A 17,142-nucleotide genomic window follows, 5' to 3' on the forward strand; every position below is an offset into this window, starting at 1 on the left:
TTGGTAGACAGTAGTCAATGGGGAGAAGGGTCTCAAGGCTCCTTTCTGATCCATGTCTGACTGCTGGAGCCCCATCGTGTGTAGGTGGGCACAGATGCTCTCGGGTCAACCTTGAACCTCTGGTCCTCCGACCTCTACCTCCTTAGTGATGGGACTATAGGGCGAGCCACCTGTGGTTTGTGTGGTTCTGGGACTGGAACCTGGGCCCTCATGTGTGCTAGGCAAGCACTCTGTCACCTGAGCCACATCCCCAGGTGTCCTCCCTCTCTTTGAAGAGCTACAGTTTAGTTGAATGCATGAGCTCTTCAGAGCTAGAGGCCCAGTAATTTCACTTCCCAAACCTCACCAACAGGACATTTCCTGAAGATTGGTTCCTGCTGCAATTTTAGTAAATCCACCCGTGGATGCCATCTGTGCACCCCACCCTCCCCCAGAACCCCATACAACTGCTTCCAACAGTGGGGTCTCCAGTTCCTGTGGATGGGACTACATGCTGCTCTCTCAACTTCAAAGCCATTCAAAGAGTGTTCCCAGCTCAATTTCATAGGTCTCAGGAGACTAAAGATCACAGGATGCCAGGCTCCTCAGCCTGGCCTAGCTGAGTCAATGGCTTCTTTATCTAGCATGAGCAGTGACCAGGTCAGAACTCAGGGAGGCAGACCCTAGTGGACAGATGCTAGCAGTTTCTCAACAGAGACTCTTTATTCTGCTCTCCAGATAACATTTAGAAGTAATCAGATATATCCCCAGCTGCCCAGCCCATCAATGGAGAAGCCTTTGCCCTTAAGCATTTTACAGACCTGAGAAGACCTAAGAGGCCCTATCCTAGGCTCCAACTGCAGGGGAATCTCTTCCTTCCTTCACCTGAGGTGGATGGCAGTGATCACATCTGGGTCAGTTCCTCCCTCCTGCCAGGCCCTCTGAAGGGTGGGCTCCTCTGTTCCCAAGCAGAACTGTGTGTGTGTGTGTGTGTGTGTGTGTGTGTGTGTGTGTGTGTGCGCATGTGCATATCCTGGAGGACAGGGGTATCTTGCTTCACCTTATTCCCCTGAGACAGTTTCTCACAGAAGTGCCCCAGCTCAGCTAGGCTGACTTGATCCCTGGATCTGCCTGAATCTGCCCCCAACACTAGGATTCAAGGCACACACAGCTATGCCCTACTTTTATGTGATTGCCAGGGATTTGAACTCAGATCCTCATGCTTGCCTCCTCAGCCCCCTACTAGAAGAACATTTTAGAATCATCTCGGCCAAAGTTTTCATCAGAAGTAACATTTTGGCTATTTTTAAAATATTTTCTGATGACTATGTATTACAGCTAAATCAGGATAGAAGAAAATACTTTCATTTTTTAGCAAACAGTAGGTGGGAACTTATTACCCTGAGTAATACTAGTAAGAAACATTTGTGAATAAATAACCATTGTGTAGGCATGGAGTCTTCTAACTCCTTCATTAGCCTATAAGCTAACACATGTACAGCTGCTGTGGCCCAACCTTTGCTGAGGGAACAGCTGCTAGAACGAGCAGCAGCCCATCCGTCCCGACTCCACCCAACCACCTGCTCAACTGGATTATAAACTAGTTCATTTCTGGGCCATGGGTCAGATCTGGTGTGGGGGGCTTGGGGGGGCAGTTCTCGGCAGGGGTTGGGGAAGAATAAGGAAGAGTTTGAAAACCGGTATAGAAGTATTTTTAAAAAATTGTATTTATGTTTTGAGACAGGGTCTCAACATGCAATCTAGCCTGAGCCCCAGCCTCCAAGGACTGAATTACCACTGTGGGCCGCCATGCCCTCTAGCAACAGGTCCAGCCCTGCCAATGCACAGGGAAAGCAAAGGGATTTCTCTGCAGAAACCTCCTTGCCTTCCATGCTGGCTTTCCCTAGAATGTTTCTGGAACTTCAAGGGTGCTTTGGAGAATTACCATAGCTGTGTGTGTATGAACATGCAGGAATGCACACATGGGGCGTGAGAGTAGGCCGCAGACCCCAGAGTGGTGACATGTGTTGGCACCGCATGTCACTGCCCACGTCTACTCATTCTTCAGGTCCTGGACAATGTCGTGACAGCTGCAAGGATTATGGAAAATCCCCAGAGGAGCTGTGCCCACAAAAGTGTTCTAAAATAACACACAGTGCCATTTTCTATGTGACTTTTTGTACTGAACTGTTTCCTGATGCTCTTTCTTAGTTATAAATCTCTCATATGTCAAAACTGCTAAACTGAGGCTCACATATCCTGCAGCCCTGCGGGGAGATAAAAGAGGTGTTCTGTAGAAAGGTGTTTCGGAAGAAACACACAATCATGTCTCCACAAGGCAGCAGGTCCAGCAGGAACAGTTGTTCCCTGTCCTTCCAGCCTGTGCTGCCCAGCCCTGACTTAGAACAGCTGTTCTTCGCTGCACGGAGGCCCGACACTGATGAAGGAATTATCCCCCATTGGTCTTTCCCAGTAGTCTGTAAAACAGGGTCTCTTAATCAAACCCAGAGCTCATCAATATGGCTCCTCTTTCTGGCTAGCTCTGGGGATTCCATCTCTACTGGAGTTACAGGCAGGCCACCACACCTACCTGGCATTTACGGGCTTCTAGGGATCCAGGCTCAGGTCCTCATGCTTTTGTAACCCCGAGCTTTAACTGCAGAGCCATCTCCCAGCTCCTTCTGGGTCCTCCTGTCTTCTGACTGACTTTCTGACACAGAGTCAGTCTACCAAGATGTGGCTTTCTATCACCAAGCCCAGACAAAGAAATCCATCTGTCCCACTTCTACATTACGGAACTTGTATCCCTTCCCTGACTCTGATTTCTTTTGTGGTCCTAAGGACTGAACCCCAGGGCCTCAGGCATGCTGGGCATACCCTCCGTCTTGTGTTGGAACCCATCTAGGTTTCCTGGTGGCTGTACCTAGAAGGACTGCATGAGAGGATGATTGGATCATGGGCCTGAGTACCCGTGCTTGGAAGGGTCCACACTTGACTGTGACTAGCAAGGGGGAGGTCTTTGCTCCTCCCCTTGGCACATGATCAAAAGCCCTTTGGAATAAAGTTCTGGGCCGATGGATTAGGAGCCAGGCCCTCCGGAGGCTATCCTGTGTCTCTGTCTTCCCTCTAGACATTTCTTCTTTCTATCCAATATTCCTCACTTCTCCCTACTCAAGAGTACCCTGGGTCATAAAAGTGGCGGCTGGTCCGCCACAGTCCTGAGCTACATCCCCAGTCCAAGCATGGCAGGTTTCTGAGGTACTGAAAAGGATTATGTTGTAGGAAGGAGACAGCAAGTTACCAAATATCACAAAGCCAAAAATCACACTAAGCCAGAGGCATGCTGGTGTATATTAAATCTATTTAAACGTATTAGTCTGTTTGATGTAGTATTTAACATTCATCTTATTATTTTACTAATGGTTGCTATTTCTTCAGTAGCTGAAATATATTTCTGACAGACTATTTTTAAAGGGAACTTATGATTTAGGCTGTGACTATTTTATTCTAAGATGAGACTCCCTCACAAGGCACCAAAACAACACTTTTGGAAGCTTGTGACTATTTTGAAAATAAAACACTTAAAACATAAATAATCAAAACTTGTAAGGAGGCTGTTTGTGGTGGTGCACACCTTTAATCAATGGGGAGACAGAGGCCGGCCGATCTCTGAGTGCTAGGATTAAAGGCATGCACCACCACCGCCTGGCTGTAGAATTTTTAAAATTGTTTTTAAAAATAAATAGAGGACCGGGTATAGCTCCGCGGTAGAGGTATTTGCACAGTGTGCACCGATTTTAGGCTCCATCCTGAGCATTCCCAAAAAGAATAAAAGGAAAGAATGCTTAAGCCAGCAACATTGAAATTCGATGGGTACACAGGTCTCACTGTCTATTCCCTATAATTTTGCTTGTGAGTTAAATTTTATATCATAAAAAGCTGCTGTAAAATGTATCTACACATAGGCGCCAACCACGTGGTTAATGTGTTGATGACTTCTTTTGATCATACATACTCGGCTTCTCTGTTTTTCTCCTCTGCTTCAACGCTCTGGCCTTAAACGCGTCCTCATTGAGGTCCTGGGTTCTGTCTGGCCACTTGGTTTTAGCTCACCAGAAGATGTCAGCACCGTTTAAACTGGAATTGTCTGCGCACTCGCGCCCTCTCCTGCTAGGAGGTAGAAGTGCTTTTGGGGAGCCCAGGCTGAGGTCTCCCCAGCTTGGCTATTCTGGATGTCTGAACCCGCCTGACTGCATATCACACTAAATGCGACCCACATGCAATACCAAAGACAACCACAAGATGGCAGCATTATCCCATAACGATAGCTTTGCTGAGTTCTAGCATAGTTACTGAACTTTGAAACCATAGAAAACTTCATCAATACAAAAGTCGAAACTTCAGGCAGGGGTTCAAACTCTTCGTGATGAACTGTGGCAAAGTTTCCAGGGTCTGCCAGTTTGGTTTTTCTCCACCAAAGCACAAAGATTCCCACTGAGGTAAGGCCAGCATCCCTTAAGAACACCCGATGTGCTTGCTCTGTTCTGACACACTAGCTCCCGCTCCATTCCCAGCCAAAAAAAGATCGGTGTTTAATGGAAGGGATTTGGATTTGTTGAGCCAAATCAACGACTGGAACGTTAGCATCAAATATTACAGTATTCTCTAAAAAAGAGTTTTGTGTTCCCACAAGAATGGAGATGACCTGTCATAACGGCTGGAGGCAGATTTGGGGAGCAACGGCCAGGAAGGACGTTTACTGACTTCAAACTCGGAAACGGCCAGATTAAACCTGGACAATTTACTGTGGGTGAGGGTTGTCGACACACAGAGGTCTGCAGCGAGGCTTGGTGAGGAGTCTTCCCTGTTAGGAAAAGGATAAGAAGAGGACAGGGGAGCACAACCAGCTCTGAAACGCCCTCTGCTGACTGGAGCTTGGAATAGCACAGGAGGGAGGTAGACTTCTGCTGGGCTGACTTCCGGCGATGGTGGGTCGACTTCCGGCGATGGAGGGTGGATGTCCAGCAAGGGATGAGCGAGTCAGGAAACCCTGAGGCACTGGAGAGGTGCCGAGAGGAAGCTGCGGAGTCTTAGCACTTGGGGAGGACTTCTTGGCCTGCAAGCGGGGAGCCGCTGAGCCTGAGGGCCAGGGAATGTTGTATGATACTTCGTGTTCTGACAAATAAAGCTTGCCTGCTGATCAGAGGCCCAAGCTAGCCACTAGTTAACCATAGAGGCCAGGCCATGGTGGCACGCACCTTTAATCCCAGCACATGGATTAAAGGAGGAATCACTTAGGAAGAGTTCAAGGCCACCCTGGGCTACACAAGATTGAATCAATCTAAAAGAGAAACAGAGCCAGCTGGTGGTGGCTCACACCTTTGATCCCAGCATTTGGGATCTCACACCTTTGATCTTAGCACTTGGGTGACACATGCCTTTAATTCCAGCACTCGGGACCATCCCATATCATTCAGTCTGAGATTTCATAGAGGTCAGAAGTCTCTAGTGGCTGCTGCTCTGCTTCTCTGATTTCTAGGCAAGCTTTATTTGTCAGAACACAAACAAAATAGTGTACAACAAGGGAACGTTCTGGACACAGAACTTCCTGCTGCTGTCTCATGGTGCAGTCACAGACAGAATAAGTGAGCTGACTTTAACAACTGAATGATAATGAAAATAACAACCCCAAGTTTGTGGGGTACAATAGATTTTTTTTGACAGCCTTGGCTGTCCTGGAACTCGCTTTGTAGACCAGGCCGGCCTCAAACTCACAGAGATCTGCCCACCTCTGTCTCCAAGTGCTGGGATTAAAGGCGTGTGCCACCACTGCCTGGCTTACAGTGGAGGCAGTTTTAAGAAGCAGGTTCACATCACTAATTGTCCACATTAAAAAAAAAAAAAAGTGGTGAGAACAAGCAGGTTTCCCTATCCAGGCTGGAGCAACTTGTAGGGATCCCACGGAGGAGACCGGCATGATCCTGGAGTGGCCTGGGCAGGTGATGACTGGCTGTTTTGCTATGTCCAAGGACCTTGCTGCTGCAAATGGACAATCCAAGGTCGGGCCGTTTGAATCATGCATTCTTCAAGCTGCTTGTTATTCCAGAGACCTGCAGCCACTAGAGGCCTAACTGAAGGACAATCATTCATATAACAAATTTAAAGAAAATGGCTAGCCAAACAAACAAACAAACCAAAAAAAAAAAAAAAAAAAAAACCACGAAGCTTAGAAACAATGGAACTAGCAACACTGATAACAACCGAGTTTGGCAAACACTCCATTGCTCCTACATCCTGGAGGTCGGAACCAACAGTCAGGGCCTGCACATAATAACAAACTTAGCACGTGCCCCCACACTGTGTTCCTGTTTTGGTTCTGGTATGAATGATGGTGGTGGGCTGAATGGTAGTTTAGCAGCTAAAGCAAATGGGGTTTTGGCCAAGAGCAGGTGCTGAGCCCAGGGAAGCCACTGGGCAGAGCTAAGGTTATCTGGGCTCAAATGCAGGCGGCAGCCAGGAGTCCTGTGGACAGGGTGGGAGGATGAGGATGTTGACATTCAGTTCAAACAAATTTAATTCTGTGTGTCCCACTGCACGTATCCCCTTCATCCCTAGATAGCCTCTAAACAGAAGTGACCTTGGCCTTAGAAACCTGTTTTTTTTTTTTTTTTTTCTTGATATTGAATAGTTTAGGACTTCAACACCCTGTGTAGCTGAGGATGACCTTGAACTCCCAACTGTCCTACCTCTACCTCCTAAGTGCTGAGACTTGAAACCTACATCACCATGCCCAGATGTCGAAAACCAACTTTGGGCTCTGCATATGACACGGGACATGGAAGAAGAGGTGGCTGGCTCACTGAGGCATCTTCCCTGGAAGCAGGGTTGGGAGGGTATCACAGTGGAATGTCACACATTGTCCTATCCTTCCAGAGTGTGCAATCTGTGCAAGGCGACACCTACCAGCAGTATTGACCATTATCAACACCATGAGTGCAGGAAGTGGGCTCTGGCTTCAGTTCAGGTCCACAGGGAGATGTGTGTGATTATTCTGGAACAGGCAGTCAGGTACCAAGGGAGCATGTACAGGCTTTGAAGCTGGACAGACCCAGAATCAGTGTCTTGGGCAAGCACACCCTGTGTGATCGTGAATCCTGATCTGGATGAACCTAGTTCTGTGGGGACCCACAGAGGCTCCCTAGTAAGCCCTGACTCAAGGTCGGAGGATCTGAGCTTGCTTTACCCAGCAGGGCTGCATAATAGGATGGTTTGGCCAGGGGTGTGGTTACCAGGTGTTTGGAAGGGTCTACACTTGGCTGTACGTTGTGCTTGGATCTTGAAAGGGGGAGATCTTTTGCCTTTCCCCTTGGTAGTGTATAAAAAGTTCATTAGAATAAAACTCTGTGTGGCTGGGTATTGATCCAGCCCCCCTCCCCCAAGCTATTCTGTGTCTCTGTCTTTCTTGTCGTCTCTGCCTATATTTCTAATACTTCCTCATTCCTCTCTCCTCCCCCCAAGAACCCTTTGACATGTCAGAGCTGGACTCTGACACTTTCCCAACTGTAAAACTGGGAAATATCCAGACATCAAGGGGCTTCTGAGTGCTAAAGGGAAGCTGGTAATGGGCAGAGAATGCATCAGGAGAGCAGTTTCCCATTGCCTGGGCAGGGAGAGACCTGCAGGGCTGGGGTGCAGGGCTGGAGTGCGGGGGCCAGGGTGCAGCTCAATGTAGAGAGCTTGCCTAGCAGGTGTGGATGCCCCAGTGCCACAACCAGAGCCAAAGTGAGATACACCTGTGTGGCCTCACGCATCCCAGTCGTGAAAAAATGGAGAGCCTACAATGTCTGTGGACAGGCTGCTCTCTGTAGAAGTCAGGTGTGTGTGTGTGAATGTTCCACTAACGTTGGGGTCTCCCTACCTGGAGGTACTTCAGGGCACACAGTGTTTTGAAGCAGCTCAGGGCTGATCTGATTCTAATGCCCCAGATGGTGCTGGCCACACAGTTGGTGCTCAATAAAAGATTAGCGGCTAGGGCCATGCAAGCAGTAGGTCCCCAAGGGAGGGATGGGTGCTCCGGGGCCCCTATCTGGAGGTTTGTGCTATTGGAGGGAGCGGTGATCATGCAGAGAGCCCCAACTATGCCCAGTACTGTGGCATGGAGACCCTGCAGCTTTGGATCTGCAGGCCTGGCCCTAATGTCACAGGTTTGCAGGAAGGGTAAGGCGGTGAGAGTGTGCCGGTCTGGACATGCAGCTCAGTGGTGCCACACAAGCATGCGTCCATGGCCCAGGTTTGAGCCTCAGCAGCACAACGAAAAAAGAAAAAGCTGTCTGGTTGAGTCCTGACTCGAGCACTAAAGAATAAATGAAGTCTGTGGGTAGCGGCTGGACAACACAAGGAATGGTGAAGTTACCACTTAATTGTGTACCTGCCGTGATCATCATGAATTTTATGCTGTGAGGTTTAAAGGGAGTTAAGAGAAAGGAAAGTTTTCCAGCAGGAACGATGAATAGAAGGGGAGGGGCCAGCAGCTGAGGGACAGCACTGTTTCCAAGGGGTAGTACTGATGAAATGCTAGGTGTCAGCGGAGCTGGAGACACTTCCTAAAGACTCTAGCCAAGGATGGTTGCCAGCGGCAGTGGTCATGATTTGCTTTATCAGGAATCAAGATGATGTGAATGATCTTGCCAAATAGAGACCAAGGTGAAGTCAGCTCAAGGGGAGTTGGGGTTCCACTCACAGCCTTTTCTGTAGCGTAACCACGTAACCACGTTGGGGAGGTTACAGAAAGGCACCACCTCCTGGGAGGTGGTCCACACCTCTCACCTCTATTCTTATTGCCAAGGCAACGTCCTGCAGAAACCTGGAGGCGGAGGCTCCTGTAGAGGAGGCTTGGGCATTGTGTTCTCAGATGGGCTTTCTCCCAAATGGTATTCAAGGCCAAGGTCTGGGGCCCAATTGTGGTAGTTGGAATGAGAATACCCTCCTTTAGCCTCAGGCATTTAAACACTGTTTAATCACAGTAACAGAAAAGTACCTGATATATCAAATGCCCCCAGCAGGGCTCAATTCTCTCTCTCTTCTTCTTCTTCTTTTTTTAAAAAATTTTTCTTTTTTTGTTTGTTTGTTTTTCAAGACAGGATTTCTCTGTGTAATTTTTTGGTTCCTGTCCTGGATCTCACTCTGTAGACCAGACTGGCTTCGAACTCACAGAAATCCACCTGGCTCTGCCTTCTGAGTACTGGGATTAAAGGTGTGTGCCACCACCACCCAGCTTGCTCAAAACAGACCATTGTCTTAGTTAGCTTCAGCTGTCAACTTGACACAGCCTAGAGTTATTTGGGGGAGTCTCAGTTAATGGATGACCCAGATCAGATTGGCTTGTGGCTATGTCAGTGAGATAGTCTTTATATTGATGATTGATGTGGGCAGCCCCATCCCTGGAGATGGTCCTAGGCTGTATAAGAAAGCTGCCTGAGCCTGGGGGCAGTGAGCAAGCTAGCTAGCAGCATTGCTCCATGGTCTCTGCTTTAGTTCCTGCCCTGACGTCCCTCAATGATGAACTGCGACCTGGAGGTGTAAGCCATATTCCATTCCCAACTTGCTATGGGTCACTGTATTTGCTACAGAAACAGAACAAAACTAGCATAGCCATCCCTGGGGAATGTCTGTCCTTCAGGAGTACGGATTTTGTTCTCTTGAACTCAGTAGCATTGATTCTACACAGATCTGCACAAGATCATGCCTATTAACATCTGCCGTGGAGGGGGAGGTGCTCACTAAGTTCCCCTTCCCTGGGGCTATGCAGCCATTGCTGGTGATCAGAGCCATTTTCTTCAATAGTGTAACCATTCACAGGTTGCCCATGCTCTGTATTAATCTCACTGGATCACCCAGTTAGACTTGAGGGGGTCTGTTCTGGTTTCTTAGTGCCTTATCTGAAATCAGCAGCAATTTATTCATCTCTCTGGGAAAATTGCACACAGGTGTGAATAAAGCAATGTGGTGGTTTGAATAGGAATGGCCCCCATAGACTTATACATTTGAATGCTTAGTCACCAGGGACTGGCACTGTTTGAGAAGGATTAGGGTGTGTGGCCTTGTTGGAGGAAGTGTGTCACTGAGGGTGGGCTTTGAGATTCCAAAAGCCCATGGCAGGCCCAGGCAGTCTCTCTCTCCCTCCCTCCCCTCACCTTCCTGAAGATCAGGATGTAAAACTCTCAGCTCCTGCTCCAGTACCATGCACACCACCATGCTCCCACCATGATGATCATGGACTAAGCCTCTGAAACTGTAAGCAAGCCCCCAACTAAATGTTTTCCTTTATAAGAGTTGCCTGGGTCATGGACATTGATCCAAGCAGCAGCAGAACATCGATCGTCTAAACAAACAAGAACACACATATGTTAACTATTTAACCAGTTTATTGTATTTTTACAGTAAAAATAAATTAGTTGTACACAAAATAGTGCTGAAAACAGCCCACATTTGCTCATATAATTCACCTTCTGCTCGCCTCCTCCTTCTATAATAATTTAACACTGTAAAGGAGACACGGATTGATGTTGTCCTCAGTGGGCTTCTCACTCCCAGATCTGCAGTTCACAGGTCGGCCTTGAGGCCCTGGCCCCAGCAGCCCCCAACAAGGACCCTGGAGTTGTCATCAGAACTGAGATGCTGCCACATGTCCCCAAGCTTCTCCCAACTCCCTCAGCCCAAGACGTCCACAGCTCTGACCTCCTGAGCACCAGGACTGGTGAAGCTAACAGCTGGCCACACTGAGAAGGGATGAGAAACACAAGCCACCTGCCCTTCTCCAAGTGTCTGGTGTGAGGAGAGGGCAGATTATATGAGGAAATAGAGTATTTAAGACAGAAAGGTGGCAGTCTTCATCAGGCACAACATGGGGGGGGGGACACCCCTGAATATGTCAAAAGGAGAGTCAGTTATATTTGATCTTAAACCCCCCAAAAGTTTGGCCAATCACTGTACTAAACAACTTAGAATAAGACACTGTGGCGCAGCAACATAGCAGGAGGCCGAGTTATTAGTATGATCAAATGATTTTATGAAAATGTGGATGGCATATGTAAATAAATACCTATTAGGTCCCTTTAACAATGAACATACTCTAAATAAACAGAACTATTTTGGTGTCACAATCCACTCTGCAGATATAGTTCAGAATACACATTTCCTATAAACATCTTGTATTTACAGAGAACATAATAATAAGTTATAGCAAAGTATATCCTTCTGTCGGGTGGATGTTGGGGGGCTGGGGGGCAGGAAAGGGGGAATTAGTGGGTATAACAGAATGGATTTTTCTCTCACTGAGACCAGGGGCTCATCATCTCAAGAGGTGGGGGGTTTCCGGACTCTTAGGGCCACTTCCCACAGCACCATGGGTGTTCCCATTGGAACGAGGGTTCAGAGTAATAGAGGATGGTTTGGGGTTGAGGGTTACTCTTTGTCAGCAAGGTGTTCTTACAAAAGAGATTGGAGGTGAGTGTCCCAGGCTAGTCAATGGAGGTGTAAGACCCCAGGCAGGCAGTTAGCTGCCCTCATGTCTGTGTGCTTCTTTGTGAAGCAAACACATGGAGACAGCTCTGACCAGGCCACCAGTGGCTGTGATATGAAGCCACATGCTACTCACAGGAAGGAGCACTGATGGGTTTCAAATGGTGACAAGGTGGTAGCAGTTAAGAACAAGATGAATGTGAATAGTCACTTTTGCTGCCTCTAAGCAGATGCACCACTCAGAGCTGCGTCACGTGGAGAGCCACAGAATCCTGGACTGGGAGATGACCTTGAACAGCGTGTTGCCAAGAAAGATATCCAGATCCCTTCCCACATCCTGACATACCCATCCCATCTCCACTGCCACCTCTAGGGAGGGCCTACTATCTCCAGCATCCCTGCACCCATAGAAGGTTCTAGCTCGCAGAAGTTTGTTATTCTGTTTCACTGAGGATTCTCAGGGAGTCTCGTGTGCAGATGTCACACCTCAGAAGTCCTCCGCATTGTATCTAACAGTCTGTCCTCTTTATCAGGATTGGAAAACCCCACCTGAACGTGATATATGAGTCTTCCTACAGACACATGTATATTGACTCCTGCCCATGTTTTCTCTGTGGCCTCGGTGGCTTATGGAATGGCTTCTACACAGACACACATATGTGCATGCGTGGTGGTCAGAGGACAGCACCAAGTGTTGTTCTTCAGGTGACATCCACAATGTTTTCTCTGAGATACCGTCTCTCACTGGCCTGGAACTTGCCAAGTAGGTAGGTTGGGTGGGCCACCTAGTGAGCCCTGAGGATCCACCTGTCTGCGCCTCTCCCATGCTGGGATCACAAGTGGGAAGCACCATTATGGGGCTTTTTGCATGTGGGTTCTGAGCCTTGGAAGTTGCAGCTGAGGCACGTTGCTTATAGAGCTGACTCCCTAGTCCAGGGTCATTTATATTTTGACGCTTCCTCCTCACTTTCTTGACTCACTTTGAACTTAGCTGAAATTCTTCCCTTTCAACTACACAGTTATTCTTTTAATCCAAAAATAGGGTGTTAGCTGCTTCCCAGTGGACTGTTGAGATCTGGGCTTTCTCTTCACTTTTAATTTTTATTTTTTAATAACTCTTTCCAGATTCCTCTGCCCCTAGCAGTTGGCTCTCTGAGGTGAGGGCCTCGGCCAGTTTTCTCCTAAGACATCTAAGCCACACACACAATGTTTTATTTGGCAAGGATCAGATGCCGGCCTCCACCTGCGGGGCTGACAGATCATTCATCCTGTTGTGATGTAGTCTTTCATTCTGTTCCTCATATTTACATAGGAAAACTCACATGCCAACTCGAAGACAGCTATTAATAAAACGAGGAGACTATCTTGGACAGGTGTTAGCAGTGTCTGGAGTTCTCCACACCACACAAGTTAAGCTAGCACCTCCCACTTTCCAGCCCTCTGGAAAGCTACCTTTTAAAGAGAGAGTGTTGGGTGTAAACGCTTAGAGAACAAATAGATGCTGCCTACTAACAGCAAGGAGGGAAGACAAAACCCAGAAATCCTGGGCTGGCAAGTAATGCAAAGGAGCAGCTGGGCCAGTTGTGAGAACTCCCTCCCGGAGCCAGACAGAGATGGATAAGCAAAGCTCCCGGGCTTCTTAGGAGGTTGAGCATGTTCTACAAGAAGGGAACTGCTCCCTCTAGCGGTCAGATGGCGAATTTCCTGCAGGCCCTGGGAGGTAAACCGGAATAGACTCCACAGGGGCTGCAAGGAAGGTTCTTTTTTACCAGTGAGTGAAAGAGAAACAGCACACGCTTTTCATTTGGGGCTTTGTTGATTTTTGTTGAGAAAGACTACACAGTAGCTTTAATTTATCTAATTTTCCAGTCAGAGCTGGGGATTCAGGCCATCTGGCACACAGGGTGAAATCAGTATTGAAATACAAATTTCAATTCCACATCACAGCCAATGAGGGGAATGTGGAGAGTCCTGAGAAGGAGATGGCAGATGAAGAACCATCTTCGGGGACAGGCATCCCTTCCTTGGTGATCACTGGGGATCCACAAGACCCCACAGCACACACTGTGGTAGGGAGAAAAGCCAACAGGTCATCAGATGAAACCAAGACATTTGCCAGATTGGCCTTCTGCAACGAAGAGGCTAATCGATCCCATTCTAGAACTCTAGAGCCTTTAAAAGGGGACTGAACTCCTGAGCACAGCTCATTTTTCTGGAAAAAATCCATTGAACTCAGGTGAGCTGTTTCTTTTTTTGTTTTTTGTTTTTTGTTTGCCTGAAGACCAGGGCCTGACCCCTTGGTTCTGACCTACCCCCACTCCACAGGAGGATCATTGTCTTTCCTAAGAACTATGAGGTGACGTCTGAGACACAGGATAGACAAAGCCATCATCAACCCAGCCCAGCCCTGAGAATTTGTGAGTTGGAAGGACCAGGATGCTCACTCTCCACTGAGAAGTTCTTTAGTCCCTGTGTAGCCCATTGTTGGTGGAGGACATTTTCCTTCCTTGGAGCTAATGCCAAGCCCCGTTTTAACCCACAGACCATGCATGCCTTACCCTCTGGCATGTACCCAAACACCTTCCAAGGAATCCTACAAATGACTGGCTTGTCTAGCAAGATCTGAGACTGGCCGCATAAGGGAAAAGTTACCTGGGACGAGCAAAAGCATACAGTGAGAGGGGCAGGGAGGGAACTGGACAGAAACTGTGTGTGTGGTGACTTCTCTTCGTGCTTAGCAAGGTAAGCGTGGTCTCTGCCTGGCTGTGTATCTGTGTGCCACATGAACAACTAGGGAGGAGGAGCTGCTGATGGAAGTGGTGCCTGGCTTTCCAAGCAGAGATGGATGCTGGGAGATGCTCACAGAAGGCCAAAGCCAGTGGATCCTGACAGTGTGGCAGACTAGACAGGTGACACTATCTCCATGGCTGTGAAGGATTGCCATGCTGCCTGGTGCAGGCAATGAGCTCATGGAGGGACCCTGTGCTAAGGGTATGTGCTTGCTTTAAGAGAAACCTAGGACCCAAAATAAGAAAAAGAAATACTCCATTTAATTGTGTCCCCCAACCCCTGAAGATGGTTCACCTTTCAATATGCACTGAGTCCCTTTAGGCCTGGGGCCTTTGGAATTACAGGTGGGTAAAGTGAGTCAGTGAAGATGGGGAGGATTTCAGGGCTCTGTCTCCCAGACCCACACCATTAAAATGGATCTTGATGGTCAAGTCTTGTGGGAAGAGTCATGAGTCACAGGGGAGGGGAGGGGAGAGAAGGGGAGGGAAGAGGAGGGGGGGGGAGGGGAGGAGAAAGATGTGAGACTACCAGAGAGAAACCCTTTAACCAACCCACAAGGTCTGAAAAAGACTCTGCCTTTTGCAATGCAGAGAGTTGCTGGGACTACTGGCTTGGCTTTCCGGCAGGTGGTGCACCACAAAGAGCCCAGGAGGGATGGTAGAACAAGAGCTTGTGGGATTCGGGATTCGGGAGCTTGTGCCGGCTCCAGAGTGGCCCAGAGAATCGCTGGCTGCCATCTTGCTCTCCTTGTGGTTTTCTTGTCTTGTGGAATGGTTCTGTTGAAGATGGAACTTAGCAAACAGCACAGAGTTCTGTCAGCAGGAGCTGTGACTAAGGGGAGGGGACAGGGGTGCAGACATCTGGAAAGAACTAAGTACTTGGTTGAGGCAGCACTTGGGGACAGAGCAAGGGCTTCAGAAGCCTGGGTTCTGTTCACAGAATGCAAAACTTCTCAGCCTCCTGGTCAGATAGGAAGCCCCGTTCATTCTTTAGACTACAGGCCTATGGACCGGCCCCAGGCTGGTCACTGGAGGTGCTGTGGGGTGAGATTATGCTCAGCCATCTGAGGTAGGCACTCAGCCCTGCCACAAAATGGCAGGTCAGTTACCTGAGTTGAGCCTCAGTTTCCCTGCTAGTAGAGTGGGAACACTTATTCAACCCCTGTCCCCCATTCTATGATGCTGCGGCCTCCAGTGAGCTCATGTCTGAGAATGCATGTACCTGCAAACAAGAAAGGTTTCTATTGTGAGATCCCTCTGTCCTGAGGCAGGAAACAGTCTACTGTCATTAGGAATGGCGACAGGCACAGCTGGGCGGAGGTAACAGGGATGCACAGGTCTCAGCAAGGCTTGTTGGTGATTTAGGATGGGGTGCTGTCCTCTCTTGACTTTCCAGAGGAGTGCTCATTCTGGACAGGCCAGGAGCATCAGGAAGGAGGCTGTGCTTGGTCAGTGGTCCAGCTGCTGACTTGGACAACAGCAAGCCCGACACTGGGATGAGAGTTGCATGCACTTGGCTGCTTGGTTTTCAGTGGGCGCCATTAGCAGGCGCCAGGTCCCAAGGAAGGGAATCATCAGGACAGAGCAATGCTCAAAGGGCCAGCCATGGCTTTCTAACATCTTGGGGACCATGTGGTACTCTTCATGAAGGTGAGAGTGGGGGAGGGGTGTCCCCGGTGGAGCAGCAACCAGCCGGGTGCCCTGCTTACAGCCCCAGGAGAGCAAGAGTGTTACCGACTCCCCAGGAAGCCTGTGTGTCTGTTGGCCACTCGGGTGCAGGAGGCACAGCAGGCGGTCTTGTAGTAGTTGTAGACACAGAGGCGTGCCTGGACCACCACATTGCAGTTGTAGTACTTATCCTTGCAGTTTTCATCTGCAGTGGAAGAGAACACAAGAGTCTCCTGAGCCCAAGAGGCAGCCAGGACCAGTGGGAAGAGAAGGGCGGGGCCGCAGGGCTTCCTCTGGGCCCTGCTTTTATCTGTGTGTCTGTGTGAGCCTGAGTGAGCGCATGCAGAGACCAGAGTAGGGTGTCAGGGATGTCCAGGGAGGCGCCTTGTTAGGGCTCAGTAGAAGTGGGGCGTGGGTGAGAGGGGGTAGTTAGGGGGTGAAAATGATCCCCAAATATTATATATGTATATGAGCTTGTCAAAGAATAACAAAGGAAAAAAAGGTGTTAGAAAAATAAGTTGAAGAGCAGTTGAGGAAGATATCTGATGACTTTTGGCCTACACACACACACACACACACACACACACACACACACACACACACACAAAAAGAAATATGTGTTCAAGTGCTGTGGGATGTCTTTCTGTATGCTGTGAATATGTGTTGCTCTGATTGGTTAATAAATAAACCTGCATTGGCCTATGACAGACAGGATGGAGCCAGGCAAGAAAATCCAAGGGAGATAGCAAAAGGAGAAACGAGAGTGAGGAGATGCTGTTAACCGTTGCCAGGAGAAGCAAGATGTAAAGTACCGGTTAAGCCACAAGCCATGTGGCAAAGTATAGATTTATAGAAATGGGTTAATTTAAGATGTAAGAGCTAGTTAGTGACAAGCCTGAGCCATTAGGCCCTACAGTTTGAAAATAATATAAGCCTCTGTGTGTTTACTTGGGACCAAGCGGCTGCAGGACTCGGTGGGAGAGATTCGTCCCGACCGCAGGTTGGGCATGCCTATAATCCCAGCACTTGGGAGGCTGAAGCAGAAGGACCAAGAGTTCAAGGTCATCCAGGGCAGCATAGTGAGATTTGCTGGTCAAACAAATAATAATAAAGTAGTGACCATGATGAAGAGATGGGCCAGGAATAATGAACACTGAATTTGAGGGTTTCTTCCCATAAAGATGTA

General features: G+C 48.5%; 1 protein-coding gene across 2 annotated transcripts in view; it reads right to left on the reverse strand.

Annotated features, from left to right (window-relative positions):
• Positions 1–10,385: 10,385 nt before the first annotated feature.
• Positions 10,386–17,142, reverse strand: part of Thsd4 (thrombospondin type 1 domain containing 4) — a 564,519-nt gene continuing 557,762 nt past the window's right edge. For both annotated transcript variants that reach the window (XM_036194378.1, XM_036194379.1), the window contains one exon: positions 10,386–16,161. In XM_036194378.1, the coding sequence (XP_036050271.1) occupies positions 16,019–16,161 (143 nt within the window). In that variant the 3' untranslated portion in view covers positions 10,386–16,018. The remainder of the gene's footprint in view (positions 16,162–17,142) is intronic.

The sequence above is a fragment of the Onychomys torridus genome, chromosome 7, assembly GCF_903995425.1.
Source record: "Onychomys torridus chromosome 7, mOncTor1.1, whole genome shotgun sequence".
Taxonomy (NCBI): domain Eukaryota; kingdom Metazoa; phylum Chordata; class Mammalia; order Rodentia; family Cricetidae; genus Onychomys; species Onychomys torridus.